At 28.7% G+C, this 21,628-nt stretch overlaps 2 protein-coding genes across 5 annotated transcripts in view; one reads left to right on the forward strand and one right to left on the reverse strand.

Moving 5' to 3' along the window:
- LOC141538487 (atrial natriuretic peptide receptor 1) overlaps positions 1-21,628 on the reverse strand; it is an 89,643-nt gene that overhangs the window by 19,797 nt on the left and 48,218 nt on the right. For all 4 annotated transcript variants that reach the window (XM_074259987.1, XM_074259988.1, XM_074259990.1 and 1 more), the window contains 3 exons: positions 20,747-20,905; positions 2,907-2,983; positions 1,258-1,349 (listed from right to left, as the gene is read on the reverse strand). In XM_074259987.1, coding sequence (XP_074116088.1) covers positions 1,258-1,349; positions 2,907-2,983; positions 20,747-20,905 — 328 coding nt within the window. The remainder of the gene's footprint in view (positions 1-1,257; positions 1,350-2,906; positions 2,984-20,746; positions 20,906-21,628) is intronic.
- On the forward strand, positions 16,392-18,212 carry LOC141538496 (uncharacterized). The gene is made up of 2 exons (XM_074260007.1): positions 16,392-16,549; positions 17,088-18,212. Exons 1-2 carry the CDS (start codon positions 16,489-16,491, stop codon positions 17,696-17,698), a joined length of 672 nt encoding a protein of 223 aa, XP_074116108.1. The 5' UTR covers positions 16,392-16,488; the 3' UTR covers positions 17,699-18,212.

Genomic DNA, 21,628 nt, shown 5'->3' on the forward strand with positions numbered 1-21,628 from the left:
GTCGCTTTTAATGTTAGCGAGCAGTCGGTTGCTGGTTGATAGATGCTTTTACACAAAAGAAATGTCCTTGGTGCTTAAGAGTGGTTTACCCATGGTTTTACACAAAAGCCATGTATTTACTGCTTAAGAGCGATTTACTAAAGCTTTTATATTAAAACATGTTTCTAGTGCTGAAAAATTGCAGCGAATTGAAAAAAAAATTATCTTATAACATTTATTCAGTTTTTTGATAAAAAATGTATTTTTATTTTAACTTGCACGACAAAAAATTATTTATTTGTTACTTTTGGACTTATTTAATAAGCTGAAGGCAAAGTAAAGAAAATAATTTAAATATAATAAAAAAAAAATCATTTAGAGCCATTTATTTGTGTTTGAATAAAGCTGAAAAAAAAAGACCGCAAACCGCAAAGAGAAGACTTTTCTGAGTATCGGATGAATGAAGACTATTATACACATTAATTAATTTTAACTTAATTCATATAAAGCCATTCATTCGTTAACATTATAATAAGAAAGGCAAATATTTAATAATTAAAGTAAATATTGATCTTCTTTTATAAAATAACTAATTACAGTGCTCCCTCGCTAAGATATAGCAGGTTATCTTTTTTTCTCTTGTCAGTAACTGATGAAAAAATTGCGACACAGCTAAAATATTTTAAGGGGGGAGCACTGTAATTTAAACAGTTTATTTCAGTAATTTTTTAAGCCACGAAATTTTTTTTTTAGACTAATTTTGAAGGAAAAATTAAAATGAGTGTAGAGATTTTAAATTTAAATGTTTGGCTCACCTTGTTAAAATAACTAATCTATCCATTACCATAAGTATGCTTTTATGCTTGAATATTTTTGAATTTAAAGTATCAGTCAATTATTCTAGGAAAATACAGCCCGAAAATGTAACGCAGTATAATAATTTGGAATTTGAAAACTATGCACGGTATTGATAATAGTTGGTTAATTACGTTACTACTTTAATGATGTTGAGGACAGTTTCTGAACTGTCAACGTGCAAACAATATAGAAAATTGCAAACTGCATAAAGTATGGAGTTACTAGATCACAACCTCGTCACAGTTTAAATCCAAATTTATGTTTCTATATAAATATATATAATATCTAAGAAAAATATGTAAATTTCATTACACGATACAAACTGCCGAGAATGATATAATGCATAACATACAAAGGCGGTTGCACAAAGTAGCATAACTCGAGCCAACAGAACTAAATACATATTGAACAGATACTCACTTGTTGATTTTCCGAATAGTTTGTTTTAGCGCTGGAAAGTCTGGTCTATCTGCCGAATCTTGTGCCCAGCATCGCTTCATCAATGTTGCGACCTTCAACAATTAAAAGTAATGATTTTTATACATCTCTCCGTAATTTTGCGCTTTTTATGCGTTGCGGATTCAAGGAAAATTCTGCGTCATTGTCGCAAATTATGCATACCGCTTTGATAGCCACTTTTCTTTTCTTTTTTTTTTTTTTCATCACACTATCTGTAGATCGGAGGGTGAATTATAATGCAAGCTAGGGAGACAAGAGGGAGCCATTTAAAATTATTACTCTCTTACATATGAATGAGGATTTTTTTCCTCGTTTACCCAAGTGACTACGTAACGAATGCATTTTCTGAGTATTTGTATCGCTCAATTTATTTCCCGGGGGATTATAACCTTGGAAAATAACCGACAGGATTTTTTCGCGGTCAGAGATTTCAAATTTTCGAATGATGTTTTTTTTTTTTATTTTTTTTATTTAAATAGTTATTATTGTGAAGGGTTTTAATTTTTAGAAAATTTGGGTCTGTAGGAATGATTAAAATTCAAAATGGATAATAATACAGAATTTCCAAACTAAAATAAATTTTAATTCGCTGAAACAAGTTTTATATGCCAAATTATTAACAAAAAAAAAATGATAAAATATATCCCAATTTTAAATTATATATATATTTTTTAATTTAACTTTGGTACATTGAACCAAATTTTTAAAAAGATTATTTTGGTTCTAAATCTTATTGATAAATCCTAACGTAAAAAGTAAAAATTCTGGAAAATGGTCGACCCTGTAGGCCATCCTTGAAACTTCCTGCTATGCACAAAACGCTGGAAAAATGTTCAATTTCGAAGTTTTGAGTTTTTTTTTTAACATTTCTAAATACTATTTTATAATTTTTAAATGAATAATAATTTTTTTTATTTTTATTCAATACAAAAACAAATTTACTCTGGGAAGTTTTTTTAATATTAACATAGATAAAATCTTTCTCAGATTTAATTCAATATTAGCAATTAAAAATTTTTCATTGAAAATTTTTTACAGACTACTAATTCGAAATTTATTATTATTATTATCAAAGACTGGTTGCTATTTGCAATTCTATATAATGATAGTACAGAATATATGTAAAGGCAGTCCGAAACATCAAAGTGTTCACCTTCACAAGGACGGTTAACCGTATTACAGATATACTAAAGTATATTAAAGGCGCAGTTTGTGCTGGGATTGATATTACCATTAACTTAATATATACAGTAAAATTACATATACCTTTAATAACATATATTTAGTATCTTATATTTGATACATTGATAATTTAATAAGAAAAAAAATTTTCGACTTTATTAATTTTCTAATACTGTAAGAGAAGTTACTATGACAGTAATTTTGACTTGACGGAAGAATTACTAAATTAAAAAGTTTTTACTCTACTGCTGAAGCAATTCTCATAAACTTTATTTCCCGTGTGGCGATATTTAAGAAGCCTTATAAACCTTTTGCTATAAAAAGTTTTTTCATCAGAACTATACTAGAATCTACAAGTAAATAATAATAATAATAATAATAATAATAAAGAAAAAAGTTTTGCAAAACAATTTTTAATATTGACTCACTTCTTCCTCGACAGCGGCTTCATCGATTAATGGTCTCAGAGGAGATCCGCCGCCTCTTCTTACACCTTCCACAATTTCTGTAACATCAAAACGGAAATAGTTAACGATTATCTAAATTCATTTAATTAAATTTTCAGATGATTAATTACATTTGTAAATAGGTTTTTTGTGAAATGAAAACGACAAATGAATGGGTGGAAGGAAATTTTGTTTAAAATTTATTGTTAAATTCATGAAAAAATTACCGAACTGTACTGTAATCGTGGAAAGCTAGGGCGCTGCTTTATTATTAATTAGTAACAGCAATACTTTTGGGGGGTAATGTCAGTAAAATTTACTGGGCTCAACCGTAAAATAAAAAATTTAAATCAGCTACCGCATACAAGGAATAGAATTATTATTTGACATATTGACATCAATGTAATATTTTGATTTTAAATTTTATGGATCTTATATTTAATAAATTTATTTGATTTAATTTATTTTTTAAGGCTAATTCACTTGAAATTTTATATAGAATGATAGCGAGATGATTGTCAGTCGTGTCTCATACAGTAATCATAGCTGTTTTATTTTTCCCGTGCATTGTATTTATAAATAACTATTAAAAAAATTTTAAATAGGTCAGAAACTGCGGTATACTTTACGATTACTGTGATTTTCGCGATAATTTTTAAAGAAAATTTCCATTCTTGTGAATGAAAATAAATGAGTTCAAACATATCTTAAAATTCAAGAGCTTAATTTTACCAATTTTAATTTCGAACTCTCAATAATTAATCATATTTCATGTCTAAATTTTAATACATGAATATATCAAATAAAAACTAAGTTTTTCATGACTCATGATTTATAACAACAAAATATTAATATTAATTCATAAAAATTACAATCAATCATAATAAATAACAAGCAACCTAAAAAATTGTGTCTTCCACTTTATGAATCCATCAAAAAAGCCATGTTGCTACTAGATGTATGTATTTGTGCGTGTCTATGAGTGAGTTGGGTTACATAAAACTTGTTGGTTATTATTGGTGTCCATGTGACCGTCAGGACGTATGTAATATATATGAGTAAAACACGAAACCAGAGGGATAGAAACGTGATATCGATTCCTAGCGGAGGTATTGTGGGAAAATGCTACGAGAACTACCACCTCACATTGCTTAACGTCAATTACGAACACCTAGCAAGCATTTCATAGATCCAACCGACGTTAAAGAATCCGATTTATATCCTCGAACCACTTACACCTCTCGTATGTGTCTTGATGTCTACATCTCAATCGTCAATACAATTATTCAAATTTTCTTATAACTGCATTAGATGAATCTCATGTTTTTTTCTTCACTATCATGATACTAATGACTAAAACATTTTTATCAATAATTCATTTCCCCCTTATAAAATATTATTACTTGCAATTCGACGAAGAGAAATTTAAGAACGATTTTTTAAAGTGATCTTTATATTTATAAACTTCCTCAAGGTAATTGAAATAATCAGACCACTCTTCGATAATTTTAAATAATTGCACTTACGAAATTTTATACAACATACGACTGACCAATTCGGTATTTTGAGCCAAGCAGTAATATTTTTTTTCAACCAATAATTTATTGTTTTTTTAAATGACAGTAAAAATACAAAACCGTAGGAAAAATTAATTAAAAAAAAAAAAAAAAACACGCCAATAAATTTAGCAAAAAAAAGTCAAATTTAAATGAAATCACCGACCCTCGAATATATGTCTATGGAGGATTGATTTATTTTCAGTCGTTTCTTTGAACTTTATTAGCTGGAATAAATATTCCATTTCATCCATAAATTACAAAGTTCAAAAAATATGAAAAAAAAAAAAAAATTTACGAGGACAATAGAAGAGAAGTGGTAAGAAATTATTATGTTAGCATAGGAATAATAAATTATAAGTTGTGACAACAAAACAGAGGTTAAAATAACTAGTTTAATTTATATGTCATATCGACAAAACAGTTTTGTTGCTGTTTGTTTAACTAACAAACTCTTTCAAAGGGATGACAAATATTTTTTTTGATTTAACTCAAAATATTCTATTGCAGTAACATGAACTAGTTAGTTGGTCTAACAAATTTTGTTGTTGAACTAGCTGAATTTTTTTTTTCAACAACAAATGAATTTTGTTTTTTTCACAAAATCAGCTAAGTAATGCTAATTAAATAATTTAGTTGTAACAACAAACAGATTTAACAATAAAGCCAGCTGAATTGCAATAGTAAATCAGTTTGTAATACCGCTGAATTAATCTATTGTCTTAACAACAATCATTTTGTTGGAATAACGAAATCTATTTGTTGTTACAACTAAATTATTTAATTAGCATTACTCAGCTGATTTTGTGAAAATAACAGAATTAATTTGTTGCTTTAAAAGAATGTCTTCCCACCTTTATTAATTCGCAAAAGTCACCATTAAAATAACTAATTAATTTATTACCATCAGAAAACTTATTTGTTACTACGACATATTTTTCTGTAATCCCGCCTTTTGTTTGTTTAACGAAATAATCTTTAAGAGTGTAAAAAAATGTACAGTATGAAAACAAAAATAAGTGTTTTTTATTACAGGCGTAAAATAAATGCTGATAAAACATGAAAAAAGTTTTATGGAATAACAAGAGTAAATATAAATATAATTCACACTTATATAACGACGTTATCGTGGCGAAAAAACAGTTCTCTTTATCTAGGTTGTTCTGAAGCGAAAAATAAAAGTAACTAAACGGAATACAGAATGAGATACAAACTCTGAATTTCCAGTCGAGAAATGACACGAAGTAGTTTATTGCAGTAGACACTCTAGCCGAGCACCAAACGGAGCCAAGGAAGTAAAGGTTTAGGTTCGCTATTTTATTATGTACTGCACTACCGGTATAATACTCGGGTGGGCTTACACATTTCCCGCCTGACTATGCAAGATTGTTCTACTGGATAGAGCTGCATCGGTGAGCAAGTAGACACGTACCGGATCTAATCAGACGTGAAACGAATCAACTTGCTCTTATTTGTCTTATGATTATTCTTTTTGTCGTCTTTTTTTTTATGGCACTGTTTTATTGAGTTTTTTTCTCAGAGTAGGTCATCTTGTGCTCACTATTCATCACTTGTCAGTTTATACCTAAATTCACTGCTATTTTACGATTCAATCGGCTCTCGGTTTTTTTCAAGTTCTTTTATTTCTTTCGGGTTTTTTCCAAATATAATAGATTCATTCTAATCAGTGAATTGACTACTTAAAATATTTCGAATTTCAGGCTAATGGTTTCATTACAGTTGAAACATTTCAAAACAAAGTAGTTAATATTTTTTTTTTTTTTTTTTTCAAATTTATCTTAAGAAAAAAAATTTTTGATTTAGAATCAGATCAGATTATATATTAACAAAAACTTAAGTAAGAAAAAAATATCAGATTGTTAGCTTAAAATAAAAAAATAAAAAAAAAACAGGTTTAAAAATTTTGCAATTTTTAAATAGGGCGGCCATTTAGTAAAAATAAAAGTAAATTTCCTACTTAAATAAAATCATAACACTAATAATACTAATACTTCAATCACATTGATGTAATCCCTTTTCCCTAAATTAAAACGAATGCAATGGTAAAATTTCATTAAATATCTTCAGACGAATAGATTATTTCAAGTCTAGGAAAATGAAATGACATAAAAAATAAAGCTCGTTTAATGGGCTCTTAAATGCAAGTTACAAAAATTCGATAATTTATTTCCATATATATTTTCTGAATCAGCTCGACAAACTGATTCAGAAAATGGCTAAATTTATTAAAAGTTGCGCCTCGAAAACGGCTGCAATGGTTAGATTTTGATGAAATTTACTAAAAATTATTCATCGGCTGTAAAAAAATGATAAAAATCTGTTAAAAAGTGGGTTAACGCTAGATTTACTTTAATAATCACAAGTTCCTTATATGTTGTTCTAAAATGAAAAAACATTGGAACAGTATTGATGAAAGATAAAGTATGTACTATATTGTAAAAATACTTGACACTTGGGGAAGTCCATTGATGAAGGATGACTGACTGAGAAATGAGTGGCTGACATCGAGTGTGGTGAGCTTATAGATGGCAGAACGAGAGAGAGAGATATAAAGATAAATTAGTTAATAATTTAGCAACCTGGGTGGAAGCTCAACGTACTGTGCCTGTAGATGTCCTCGAGGTAAGCGCTGCAGGAGTCACAATTGAGGGTGCAGTGGGGCCTCCGCACCTCTAGCAAAGGGCTAACGGCTCTCCGGGGACTAGCGCCACCGTCGGGACTAGCACCTTGCAATGATGGAAGTGCCAGCGAGCTTGTGCTAGACGCGTTACTGCGCTCTGACGCCATTTTTTATCACTTTTTTATTAATATTATTATTAATACTGCTGTTGTTTTATTTTATTTTATTTTATGATTCTATTTATTTATCTTTCACATCCACTTCTCGTCGGGCTTAATTAAAAAGTTTGTAGATCATGATTTGGATTTTTTTTATTTTCAACATTACTCCAAATGCTGCCCCTTTGCACCTTCCATTCAATTTTAATGTCTTAAATTCTCTTAATCACTTAAAATAAGTTGCATAATAATTTTTACACTCCATGGATCATTAAATTTCTAATACTTTTAAGGGGATGTACGCATCCAGAATTAAAAAAAAAATCAAGTTAATTTTATTACGCTAAAATGTTGGGAATGAAGAAATCTGAAATTTTTTGGAGCTGAACCAAGTTTTAAATGCCAAATTACTAACAAGTACTTCAAGTGTTTATTTTTTTTTTTTATTAATGTCGAAAATAGGATTCCGCACGACTGCCGTATTTTTCTAAGATTTTTCTCAGAAAATTTACACAGGATTGTTACAAAAATTTCCGTTACTTCTAAATGAACCTTCCGGACCTTCTAAATGTGTATAACCCTTCAATATTAATATTATTAATGACAAGGGGATGTGTTTAATTGTGAAACATCCCAAAGGATCGACAATCTTGAATTATGGCTTGCGAGTATCATAGACAGATCGAGTTTAGCCGCGGGTGAGCGAATGATTGAGGGTGAAAATTGACGTAGTGAGGGCGTGTAAGGGGGTTCGTTTTGTATAAGCCGCGAAGCGTAAAGTTGAGGCACTGGAGTAAAGGAGAAGCTTAAAACTCAGTTTTACGCATACACGTCTGTAGACTGAAGATGGGTGTTCTGATAAGACAGGAGTTTTTGTATACTATATATAGCATGCTAGAGGAAAAGCTCGTGCTTAAGTTGAGTGTCAACAGATCGGGGAGTTTTTCGAAGTTATTAGAGATACACTTTATAATATCAAATAGGGATTATTATTATATATTGATTACTCGCACTTTAATATTTTGTCATTGAATCGATTATCCTTTTTTTTGTTGAAAAAAAAAATTTAATAATTAACATTTATTTATTAATATATCTATAGTAAAAACAAAAATTGTAAAATTTACTGAGATTCTGGTTGCTTTTAAGTGATTCAAATTATATATCGGACTGCGGGGTGTCATAACATTAAATATTACGAAGCATAATGTGAAAAAGTATAAAAGCCAATATTTATTATTTATTATTAACAAAAGTGGAAGGGAATAGGGTTTATTGTTGTTTGGAATTGTATTTTTTTCAGTATAAATATTGATCTGTAAAATTTGGATAAAAAGTATTATAAATTAACTGTTAAAATCACGATTTTATTGTTAAAAATAATGTTTAGTATCAATTGATACTATTTATTACTTATTATAATTTAGTTTTTTCCGCGTTTAAAAATAAGCTATATTATTGCGCATACTTTGATTAAATGTGAGTAAATTTTGAATAAAATTGATCTAAAAGCTTGAGTTTTTTTCTTAAAAATATAAAAATAAATTGAGGGATGTATTTCAAAGGATCAAATATGGAGATTGAGCTACGAAGAAATGAAAAGAAAAAAGTTAAAAGCACTAAGAATGATATGAGGTATGTTATGATTATTATTGGTATATATAGTAAAGAGAGCTATCATGAAGTACAAGTGGAAAAAGTTGAAAGATTTTACTCAGGATTCTAGACAATCGTTGCTACGAAATCATTATCGAAGGCCATTGAACCCGAATGGACTAAGAAAAAATGGATTTAAAAGTCTAAGGAACGAAAATAAAAGGAATAAATGTATAATGTATAAAAGTATTGTTACGATTATTGTTATTATCATATATTAAGGTTGCAAGATAAGGTAATTACGTTTTATAGAATTTTTATTTCGCGATATTTTATTGATTGTAATAAAAAATGGAGCAATTCATTCGCGGTTACATTGTAGAAAAATTAATGCGCTAATTCCGGATGAGAATGGTATTAAATTTTATCTATGAAAGTATGATGCGGAAATTGAAAATATTCATGATTTTAAATCATTCTTTTGATACTCGAAACAATTAGATATTTTTTAGCAACATGGAAAAATTTACCACTTTTTTTTAATTGTTGATAAATTATTCGTTAATTAAAATTGAAATTTTATTTTAATGATAAAAATTATTAATTTAAATATTAAAATGTAAACTTTGCTTTAAAAAAAAAAGTAATAATCATTTTAAGGATAGTAAAAATGTACAAAAATTCACGTTCGCAGAAAAGTTCCACTTAACATTTTTTACGGGCATAAAACAACCCTACTTGATCAAAGCCCTTCTTTTATCCAACTTGATAAATAGACTGAAATTTAACTCGAAAAAATCTCTATGTATATAAAAATATATATGTGTGTATTTTATCCAACATTTTTCATCCTGAAACCATTCATTTAATCTATTTATTTTCCGATTTATAGCATCGAGGATATGCGAAAGCTCGGCAATAAAACGCACGACTGAATTCGAAAATTGAGATACATATTCTCGGTTCAAATTATTGAAACAGATATAAAAGGGTTGAATCGGGTACGAATTGTAGTGAATAAATAAAAATAAAAATCCGCGAGCAAATAGACTCATAGTAACTATGACTCGCTTTGTATGAAATCGCGATACTCAATTTTGTTTCTAACAGTTATGACGTGTGTCACGACATCAGGCGTGTGGGAAAAATTGTCAATCTTTGTCCTTTCATTGCGTGATTTTTATCTAAAATATTTTCCGATAAAAATTTGTGATCGAGAGAATTAAAATTTTTTTAGTTTCTAATTAATATTTATAAATTATCGGTGATGTTGAATTCTTATAAAAGTCATACTTGTAATTTAATTTAGTATGTTTATTCATAAACAGAAAAACTGTTAAATAAAAACATCACTGTCACTATTCACGTGTGTTAAATACTCGGAACTTTTTGCTAGCGAAGTCGCAAAAGGAGCGAACACGACGGTGTTAAAACACTGACTGAGATTTTCATCCCTTTCGGGATCGACAACCGTGGAAATTTCACCCCCTAACGTTTATGTTTTCCTCGAGGAGGCGACGCCGATCGGTAATACGGGTTCTGTAGAAATATGAAAGCTTCTGAGCTTAATTATGTGGTGGTTTTCCCGCTATTGATTTATGGCATCGGTTAGGCTGGAAAATTTATACCTATGTCATTTATGGACCTACTATCGATCAGTTACCTTCTACTATCGTTATCATATGTATCGTTTACAATGGCCGATAAGAGAGACTCTTTATTCTAACTTTTACCGACGTAAAAAATGTTAGAAATTTATTTAGATGGCAGTAAGAAATTCTGATAAATTTTTTGGCACATGTTTACACTTAAAAAAAAAAAAAAAAATACAATGCTTTGTTTAATTTATATTCTTGATTAACTATTTTAACAAACTCGTACAAGTTTGTTGTAAATAATTAATTAATATTAAAAAATTCTCTTTCGTTTCATAAAAAAAAAAAAAAAGTTGGCTTCGTTATTTTTCGATATTGATTATAACAATAAACACTTAGGTACTTTCGAAAAAAATTTTGAAAATAATATTCATTTCACATGATTAATCATAATTTACTTAATAGAAAAATATCATGGAACAAAATTACAGAACCAACATTAATTACATAGATAAAATATTAAATATTTCCATGTCCAATTTTTTTTACAAACAACTTTTTAAAAATTATTGTCTAATTTTTTGTTTCATTCATAATTCATAATTTTCGGAAGAAACACAGCTACTGAATATCATTTATAATTGTATTTCCAACAGAGTGCACCTGAGCAAATATTATGACCTGATACTTGACGTAAAGTTGTAAAATCAGTTGATGATTACGATCTGATTCATTGTGCAAAATTGACAAAATTGAGTATTAAATTTAAATAAAATTACTGAATAACTTGTGCGGTAGCTAAACTCTATTAACCGGTTCACTTCACAAAATTAATTTACAATATTACCGATTTGGACAGCTGCCGCAATCTTCAAAGCTGTTACTTCACAACCGACGACGTTTATTTAATTTAATAAATTCAAATTACTTATAATGTCTCGGTTAATTTATTTTCATAAGTCAATATTAATATTCTCGCCTTTTTCTCTCAGGAAAAAAATTTTCTACAAAAATCTCGTTAATTTATCTCAACTACAATTGCTATCTTTTTTTTTTTTTTTTATTTAATTTTCCCATAATTTCTAAAAAATTTTAATAGTCGGTAATCTAAAAAAAAAAATGTAGAGGCAGGAAAAATATTTTCTATGCTTCTACTTTAGTAAAAGTATTCGATTTTAAATAGATTTACGTCGTAAAGATGTGGTTGGAAATTTAAGGATTAGATGACTAACTAGTAGTTCTGACATGCTGTCACCAGATTTTAAAGTATAGTTACTCTGCAAGACATTTAAGAATATTGTAGCTTGAGTGCGAGTGAGAGAATGAGCAAAAGTGTATGAAATATGGAAGTATGTTGTTTAGAGATGGGAGTGGGAAGGGACCGAAAGGCCCAAGTAATTTTAAGGGATAGTTTGTAAGTTAGCCTAATAAATTTCTAGTAGTATCTATATTTTTTTTCCTACTTAAATACGTCTTACATGAAAAAAAAAAAAATTGTACGAAAAGTTATGATTGTCACATTGTAATGCAAGACCAGACTTTCAATGTTTTTCATTTAAAATTTACGATTTTTATTCATTTAAAATTTACGAAGAAAATTTTTTTTAATTTCAAAAATTTCAACTAAATTGATTAATTCTGTATCAGTCATAATTGAAAAAATAAAATATGAGTAAAAATTTTTTCTTGTACTATTAAAAAAAATTTCAACATCTCCCAAGTCCACTTAATTGCATAATTACTTAGAATTATAGATAAAAAAAATCAACAGCCTGATTACAAAGTCCATTTGATGATGTAATTACGTGATATTACGGAAAATTACAGAAATTAATTGAAGAAAAAAAAAGAAACTAACTGAAACTCATAAACTAAGAATTCCAGATAACGAAATTTATCAATAAAATTTTTCGCTGAGCATGAGGACACTCAAGTTTTCTATTTGCAGAGGCTATAGAATATCAATAAGTACCCCGGCGGTCAGCCTTAAGCTAACAGAGAGTTACCTGAAGAACAATCCTCTCGCCCCCCATTATGAGTAACAAGGGACCGTCCATAGATAATGGCTCACTATATTCCGGATTTTTAGACTCCTCTTATCTTTCCTCAAATGTCTAAATCTCTAACTCACTGAAACTAAATTTTCTGATGTAATATCATCCTATGAATAAGTAATCATAATTACTTTTTTTCAATTATTAGTCATCTTTAATTTTAATTTACTGTAAAAAATTTTGAAATTAATAATTTTTCTGTTTCAGAAAAAATTTAAAAATTTGTAATTCTGTTGCACGACTCATGATGCGAAGCATCAGAGAGTGCTTTACGATCGAAAAAATTTTTTCGCCTTATCTCGGCAACTATTTTTATTATTATAGCCTTGTTAGTTCACGGAATAAAGATATTTTTCATGCTATTGTGAAGATAATTTAACGGAGATTAATTTAACACTTTTCAAAAATTAATTTAGTGCAATAGAAACGGAAGAAAACATCAAAATAGGTAAAAAAATTTTCCTCTCCGTCATGTATGAAACTCCGGGAACATTGTAACTTGCGAAATGCATTAATTGAGTTAATTTTTTTTTTATTCTTTGAAAAAATTGTAGATCACCGAATGCGAATGGTTAGAAAGTGTCGTTTATTTAAAATTATTAAAATAAATTAAAAAACAGAAGACTAGATATCAAAATGTGAATATTTATCCCACTAGAGGCGCTTGCGCATTATCGTACTATTTAAGCTGTTTTGTATTTTTTTTTTTTTTCAAATTCTTAATTTTATCAATATTTCATAATTAAATTAGCATTATGAGTCATGCACTTTTGGATTTTCCAAACTTATTTTAATTTTAATCCGTGACATGACAAATAGACAGCTAGACTATTTGAGTGACAAAGAAAGAAAATGTGGGACGAATATTCGAGAGTTGCAACTAAACGTACATTCGTCATCATCTATTGAATTTCGTACATCAAATAATGCAGCAACCCGCATACCGACCTTAACAGATTGCTGATTATTACGTTCAAATATTTATCTAACATCGTTTATGAATATTGTTTAACATTTTTGTAAAAATTTTAGATACTCTTAATTACTACTGAGACTTGAGTAATACTTCATCATATTAGGCTTTTAGTAATATTCCTAGTAATTATTTTTCTTAAAATAATGAAAATTATTTTAAAAAATACTAACGATAGAACTATTCGATTCCTATCTTATCTATTACACTTTTAAGACACGTGCTTTCATAGAAATCTAAGTGGTAGTTTGTCGGTTACTACTTGATGCTTATCATTAATTATTTTCACTTATGCTGTAAGTTTAGTTAAGAAATTATGAACTAACTGTCATAAATTTATCTAATTTCTTATGAATTTATTGATTATTTAAAACTATTACTACGGAGAACAATTTTATTAGGCTGTTTATAAAAAAAAAACATCCGAAAAATTTTATTTTCTCAAATGATTATGAAATTACATCAGAGAATGCCAAAATAGACTTTGTCTTATATAAAAATTAGAGCTTATAGTATCAAAATTTAGAGATCGCGAATATAAATTTTTTGATTTCCGCTTAAATAACATGGGTAAAAATATTTTTAAACTTTATAATTTTATATCTTGTCATAATAACAATTTACTGGCTCATTTTTTTTAACATCAAATTTTTGACTGCTAAATAAATCATAAATTTAAGATTTAACATCACAAAATTTTTTTATAACTTTCAAGTAGTCATAAAATTTTTTTTCTCCGTTGAAATATAATACAAAAATTGCAAGTTGTATTATTATTATTTTCTAATTGTTCATCTAGACAATATAAAATCGTACAATTCTACTTTAAATTTTACGATGAATTAAATCTCAACAAAAGTATCCTGACAATATCAGCATTGTTTATTGCACGGCTATACATTACAAGAAATAAAAAAGAAATCTATTAGCCTCGGGTAGATAACGGGGGCTATGAAAACGGCAAGGACATTTTCGAATACCGTTAAGTTGTAAATGTACTGCAGACGTCAGCGAAATGTATTTACTACTTTACTATGTGCAAGGTAGTGACGTACAACGCATACACAAATTTCCGAGGAGGTTCTCAAGTCACGTCAGTCCAGAAATAAAAAAAACATATTGTCCTAACCACTGTTCCCTCTGGATTTCTAAGAATTTATGTCTTTTTTTTTTTTTTTTTTAGCCTATTCAAAATAAATTTTTATGAAAAGAGCATTATTTTGCATTATTAGAAGACTCTCACAGCTGGAAAATCGAATGAAAAACTCGTTATCCGTAATAAATTATTACTCGCTACGTGGAAATATTTTTGTACGGCATATATAATATATATGTTTGCAAGTAAAAAAATATGCAGCATTTGTGTACGGTATGTATAAATTCCATGTGGATAAAGATGGATGATTTCATTTTAGTGATAAAAATTTCTTATCTGTGCACTCATAAATTATTAATGTACTTTTTTATCATAATAATTATTATCAGTAGTGTTCAAAAGCTTAATTACTGCTTATCATAAATCAAAAATTACAATTGATCTTGTCGTGATAATTTTTTTAAATCATCATTCAAAATTGTATTTTTTGTACACAAATTTAAAGAATTATTAAAACTAAAATTTTAGCGAATGTTTAAATTTTTGTCACAGCATTAAAAATTTTGGTAATTATTTACACGTGGGTTCAACCCCATTTTGGGCCATAACTAGATAAAAAATTAACATTTTCAAATTTTTTTTATTCTGCTTGTTTTTTCATATTTCAAAAAAATGTAGTTTTGTGGTTATTTTGAGATTTCTCAGAATCTATCGGTCTAAATTGTATTCAAAATCTGAGTTCAATCAAAAATTTTATCATCTCATAAAACACGTGTATTTTATTGTAACTATTATGTAAATACTTGCCATACAGCTATTACTTTGGCATTAAATTGAATAAATAAAAAAAAAAATATATTTGACAAGCTCCTTTAAATGACTCACTCACATGTGAATCATAATTTCAATGATAATCTGGTTCATTTTTTTTGAAATTGATTTAAAAATTTTTAATTTAAAACTTATTGATGTTTAATCTATATATATATAAGAGATTCCTATCTATATAGTCACTCATCACGATATCTCGGGAACCATCAGACCTAGAAACTTGAAATTTGGTAGGAATATTCCTTTCGCCGAGTAGAGGTCAGCTAAGAACGGATTTTACGGAATTCCACCCACAAGGGGGGTTGCGGGGGCGTTAACAATGAAAAATTCCCGTTTTTAAACTATAGCTCCTATCGACACCAAATTTGGTAGGAATCTTCTGTAGGAGATGTAGAAATAATTTATGAACGAATTTTACGATATCTCACCCCCACAGGGTATATATGCTAATTCGATGAAATTTGGAATTTGTGAAAGTCAAAACAATACTCTAATTAAATTTCAAGTTTAAATCTAAAAATACAATTCTATAAAATGCCCAGCGAAGCGGGCGAATAACAACTAGTATCTTAATATTTTTATAAATAAATTTTTTTTTCATTCAAAATGATTTTCAATCAAGAACATTTTTTATCTTTGCTTTTATTTATTAATTAAAAATATTATATTATTTTTGAAGCCTAAAATTTAAATTATATAAATTTAAAACGCCTGGATTTTCTCTAAAAATCACGTGTTTTCATCGTATCTATTTTCAGGTATGACTCATCGAAAATAAAAATTCCACGAACTTGACCATTTTCTATTCTATTGTTACACTCCAAAACGTGTTTGCAGGAGTATACCTGCTAAGCAAGGGTCTTCGAGAAACGACTAGAAAAAAAAGTGATGTCATAGTGACTCACAATTTCTAAACCAATCAACGTGCAGCGCACTATGCCCAGAATGGCCCATCCCTTCCTACCGACTAATTTTCCGGCGTATATATAAGCTTGAGGACTCATCTCCTCATTTCCAAGTTCTAAATCGCAGTGTTCAAATTGTTAGTAATTAATTTATCAAACATGAAGATTGTGTACGGCGTTGCTCTGATCGCCGCTTTGGCTTTGATCAGAGGATCATCAGGTAAGATTTTTATTTAATTATATTTGCGATGATTCCAAAACCATGAAATTCTCTAGTTCTTTAAAAATTCGGAAAATATTTTTTTTTTTTTTTTGTAATTTGTCGTTTTAGATTAAAAAATTTTTTTAATTAATTAATATATTGTTAATATAATTAACAATATATTTTGAAAATAATAATATAGAATATTTGTAATTTGTTTTTGTATCGCCAGTAGATTTAATTAATTTAAAATATTGAAATTTAAAAAAGGTGAATGGCTTTTCGTACGAAAAAAAATTTTTTTTAAAACAAATTTTTATTTTTATGCAAATTAAGAAGGTAAAATCATACGTCGTAATTTAAAAGAATTTTGGTATTTTAAAATTATTACAAATTTTAGAAATAAATTAAAATTGATACAGTCAGAAGTGTTATAGTAAAATTTGAATTTTTGACTGACAGTTCGGAGACGCTAACATGTATAATTATTGTTACAATTAATATTACTATACATAATTTATTTGTGCAACTATTACAAGGAAATATCTTATTGTAGGATTTGAACTAAACCATGCTGAGGCCATCCGTGTACGCACAGAAGTAGGAACTACTGAAGTACCAACCACTAGTGAAGCTGTTCGTGAACGCAGAGATGCTGAAACCACAGAAGTACCAGCCACTACTGCGGCTATTCGTGAACGCAGAGAAATAGAAACTACTGAACTACCAACCAGTACCGAAGCTGTTCGTGAACGCAGAGATGCTGAAACCACAGAAGTACCAGCCACTACTGCAGATATTCGTGAACACAGAGAAATAGAAACTACTGAACTACCAACCACTACCGAAGCTGTTCGTGAACGCAGAGATGCTGAAACCACAGAAGTACCAACCACTATTGCGGCTATTCGTGAACGCAGAGATGCTGAAACTACCGAAGTACCAATCACTACTGCGGCTATTCGTGAACGCAGAGAAATAGAAACTACTGAATTACCAACCACTACTGAAGCTGTTCGTGAACGCAGAGATGCTGAAACCACAGAAGTACCAACCACTACTGCGGCCATTCGTGAACGCAGAGATGCTGAAACTACTGAATTACCAGCCACTACTGCGGATATCCGTGAACGCAGATATGCTGAAACCACAGAAGTATACCAATAGAAGGATTTAGTTCTATTTAATAAGATTTAGTAACAGGTACTAAATGATTTAGTAACAAACCTTTCATAGCTAAATATTTAATAATAGTTACTAAATCATTTATTAAAGCCCATTTAGTTCCATCAAATAAATATTTAGTAGTATTCACTAAATGATTTATTGGTATTCAATAAATCGTTTGTTGGTATTAAGAAACCAAATTTTAGTGTGTAACCTTACTTATTTTACTCAAAATAAATTAAGATAATCAAAATAAATAATTTTTAGTATAAGTATAAGGTATTATAAAGAGTGTATCACATTAAGTTAAAATTTTTTATTTGAGGCATACTCAGTGAATAGATAATAAATAAAATCAAACTTACCAGATAAAACGGAGTACAATTTACTTAAATTCCACTATTTTAAAATCTCTTCCATGGTTATATTATTACAAATTGACTCAATATTTTGATAACAATTAAAATATTAATGTCAACACTAATGTTTTCAACAAATACATACAAATTTTCAATTTCAGCATAGCCATCTACCGACAATACTTACCAAATAAATATTTAGTAACTATTACTAAATATTATTTGGTGGAACTAAATATTTATTTCTATATAGTAAGGCTTTGTTCATATTACTATAATTTATTTATTAAAAAATCACTGATTAAACTGTAACAAATAATATTGATGGGTATTAAATATTTTTTTCTCCCAAATAAATGACTAAAAATTTTATTACTAAATCAGTTTAGTACTCCGTAATAAATCCTTCTATCAGTGTACCAGCCACTACTGCGGCTATTCGTGAACGCAGAGATGTCGAAACTACTGAAGCTGTTCCAACCACTACTGAAGTTGTTCGTGAACGCAGAGATGCTGAAACCACTAAAGTTTTGCCAAGACTGAATAGTTTTGTATTTAAAATGACTGTGTAACTTTTTACATGAATCTAGTTAGGTATCTGTACAATAAATTATTCATACTCGTATGAAAATCATTAATAATAAATATGCTTTGCGTTTAAATTATTTAAATTATACCTCATTATTCCTTTTTTTTGTTATATCAATCTTTATATTTAATTTTAAATTTGAAAACTTAACACTTAGTATTATATTCAACTTCTTTCGTATTTTCCTAATATACATCCATTGCCTCAGATCCTTCCACAATCCAAAATAATCTAATACTCTTTTCATTTTTTTTTTTAAGTATTTTAAAAATTTTTAAATAACTATTTGAATATGAATATATAATTAATTTCTGATGATATTTGAACTCTTCCATCCTTGCAGAGCAACTCTTTACATTTCAGTCGAATAAGCATTCATTGCTGCAAGCTTCATGCCATCGAAGCACTAACTCGCCACTGAGTAACCTGAGAAGCAGGAATAATTCAAGACAAATTTCATCTTCGTTGAAGAATTCGACATTCGCTAATTAATCAGCATATAAAAATACCGAAGCTTCCTTTTATTTTATACAGAAAAACTTTTTCCCGACCCTTATTCATACTTGAATGTGCATTTGAACTAATCGAAACAATAAATTTCCAATTTAAGAGTCCGTTCGAATTTCAAGAACAGCAGTCTAAGCTTAAGCACATACTAAAAATATTAAAAATACCTATCGTGAACTTTAGCCGACTGCTTCGCGATAAAAATCCATCATTGACCTTTGTCCTGTAGAATTATTTCTTCATGAAAATATCTCACTAAAACGAGGATGAAATATTTATTTTGCGATATTTTCGATCAAAAAATACCTCGTTTTTCCTCTAGAGAAGATACGGTAAGATATTTTTTTTTTTTTTCAAATTTATTATTCTTTTTATAATTATTTACAAATACAATGTAAAAAAATAATATTCTATGGACTAAAAAATATTACTAACGTAAAATTTGAAAAGTATTGCTGTTATTAATAATAAATAATAAAACAGCGCTCTAGCGTTTCCCGCCAAAGCCGAGTCCAGTAATTTTACTCATGAATTTAACAGTAAGTTTCAAAAAAAATTTCTCTCCGTGCATGAAACAAAACTAAAAATTCATACAAAAACTTCTCACGAACTTTCATATTTAGCGTCGATCGCTAACGAACGTTGCGAGAAATCCGGTGACATTTTATCATATAATACGCAGTCCCGGGTACGGAAATGGCGAGGGAGAAAATATTGAGATAAAATGATCGCAAGGAAGCTGGAAAATATCCACTCGATCATTCGTGACAACAATCTCACTCTTTATAAACGTCAATGTGTATTCGATTGAATTAATTAACGAGTTCAAGTTTTTTGCTTGTAGACAATCAATACCTTCAAACATTTATAATCACGCGTTTTTATCTCTTGCACCTCCTAAGAGCGAAGCGCGAATTCCATCCCAAGCAATAAAATGCATTAGGAAATCTAATGATGAAAAAAAACTCAGAAATCTTTCCGATTGCATTACAAGTAACAAAAAGAAAATCTTTCAGTCCAGTCTATTGATGAAAAATTCAAGTCTCGCTTCTAGTAGCGGACGTGATGAAGCTTAGCAGCAATAAAACTGAGTTAAATTTTTCACAACTTGATTAAGAATTTACCTCATGGTTTACTGAGAAATTAAGTCAATACTTGAATGCTATAAATTCACCTGGAAAATTTATTATCGATGTAAAAAAAAAAAATCTTAAAAATGGTTGACCTTACAGGCCATTCCTACAACTATCTACCCAAAACATCTTACATCTTACATCTTACATTTTGAAAAGTAGCAATAGTTGTTATTGTCCTGCTAATATAATGCAAAATAAAAATGATTTTTTGTTCTCTCTTTCATACCGAATTTTGCGCTCATATGAAGATCATCGTAGCATCATAAATAGAACGAATTGCATAGAATGCGACGTCATCACGGGGTATATAATATGCAACTAAAGTATGATAGTATAATGATAAAAATAATAAAAATGACAATAGAAAGCGAGGAAATGAGTCTCGAGAGTAGACAGTAGAGAAAAAACGGACAGACATCATCAAGTATAACAGTTAAAAGAACTGAGAAAAACTCACCCCTTGGGGTATAGTTGGTGTCTTCTCCTAAGTAAAATGGTCCTTGACGGACCACGATCTCGTGGACGATTATGGCGAAGCTGTAGACGTCTCCTTTCTGAGTGCCCTCGGGCGGTGGTCGCTCCATTCTCAGCAACTCTGGAGCGGTCCACAGCTGCTCTATAACGCCGATGGTTTACTTTTTACTTTATTTATTTTTACACCCCGTCATATGTCAACAGAGCTTTAAGTTTTTTTTTTTTTTAGTTAATTTATTTTTGTTTTATTTTAATGAATAAATAAATTCTTTCAAGGGCTGTGCAGTCAGAGGTATAGAAAAATGACCATTTCTACTATTTGTTTTTTGATACTGATTAAATTTTTTTTTTTTAATCAACTTATGTTTTAATTTGACTAAAATAAAATTTTTTAAAAATATTTACTGTATGCAATGATATTACAATTGAAAAATAAATGAAAAAATAACATGAAACTAATTTTGATAATAGTTTACATAAATTTAAAATTGCTTAAATTAATAAAAAAAAAAATTAATTTATCTCAAAAAAAAAATTTTTTAAACAATTTCTATGTAATTGAAAACTTTGTAAGGTGTCTTGGAAATTATTGATTAAATTTATTTAAAATTTTTAGCAAATATTTTCGAGATAGCACTTCAAGAAAACATAAAAAAAAGAAATGTTTTAATAAGCTCTAACTGCACTTAACTCCTTAAATCACCACGGCATTGATAATTAATCTTCCAAAAACCAATCGTAATACTATACAAAATCTTTAGATCGATGTAATTTTTTTTCTTTAAACTTTTCAAAAGCTTATATCTTTTCCAAATTGAAGTGATTTTTCTCACTAATTAAAAGCATCCCTCTTTGACACTTAATT

This window comes from Cotesia typhae, unplaced genomic scaffold (assembly GCF_013202065.1).
Source record: "Cotesia typhae breed Kobodo isofemale line unplaced genomic scaffold, CoteBio_Ctyphae contig_22, whole genome shotgun sequence".
In the NCBI taxonomy this organism is placed as follows: Eukaryota; Metazoa; Arthropoda; class Insecta; order Hymenoptera; family Braconidae; genus Cotesia; species Cotesia typhae.

Coding starts and splice junctions, on each gene's coding strand:
- LOC141538496 (XM_074260007.1), top strand. CDS start 16,489: ATGAAGATTGTGTACGGCGTTGCTCTGATCGCCGCTTTGGCTTTGATC. Junction 16,550..17,087: donor TTTGATCAGAGGATCATCAG/GTAAGATTTTTA, acceptor ATCTTATTGTAG/GATTTGAACTAAACCATGCT.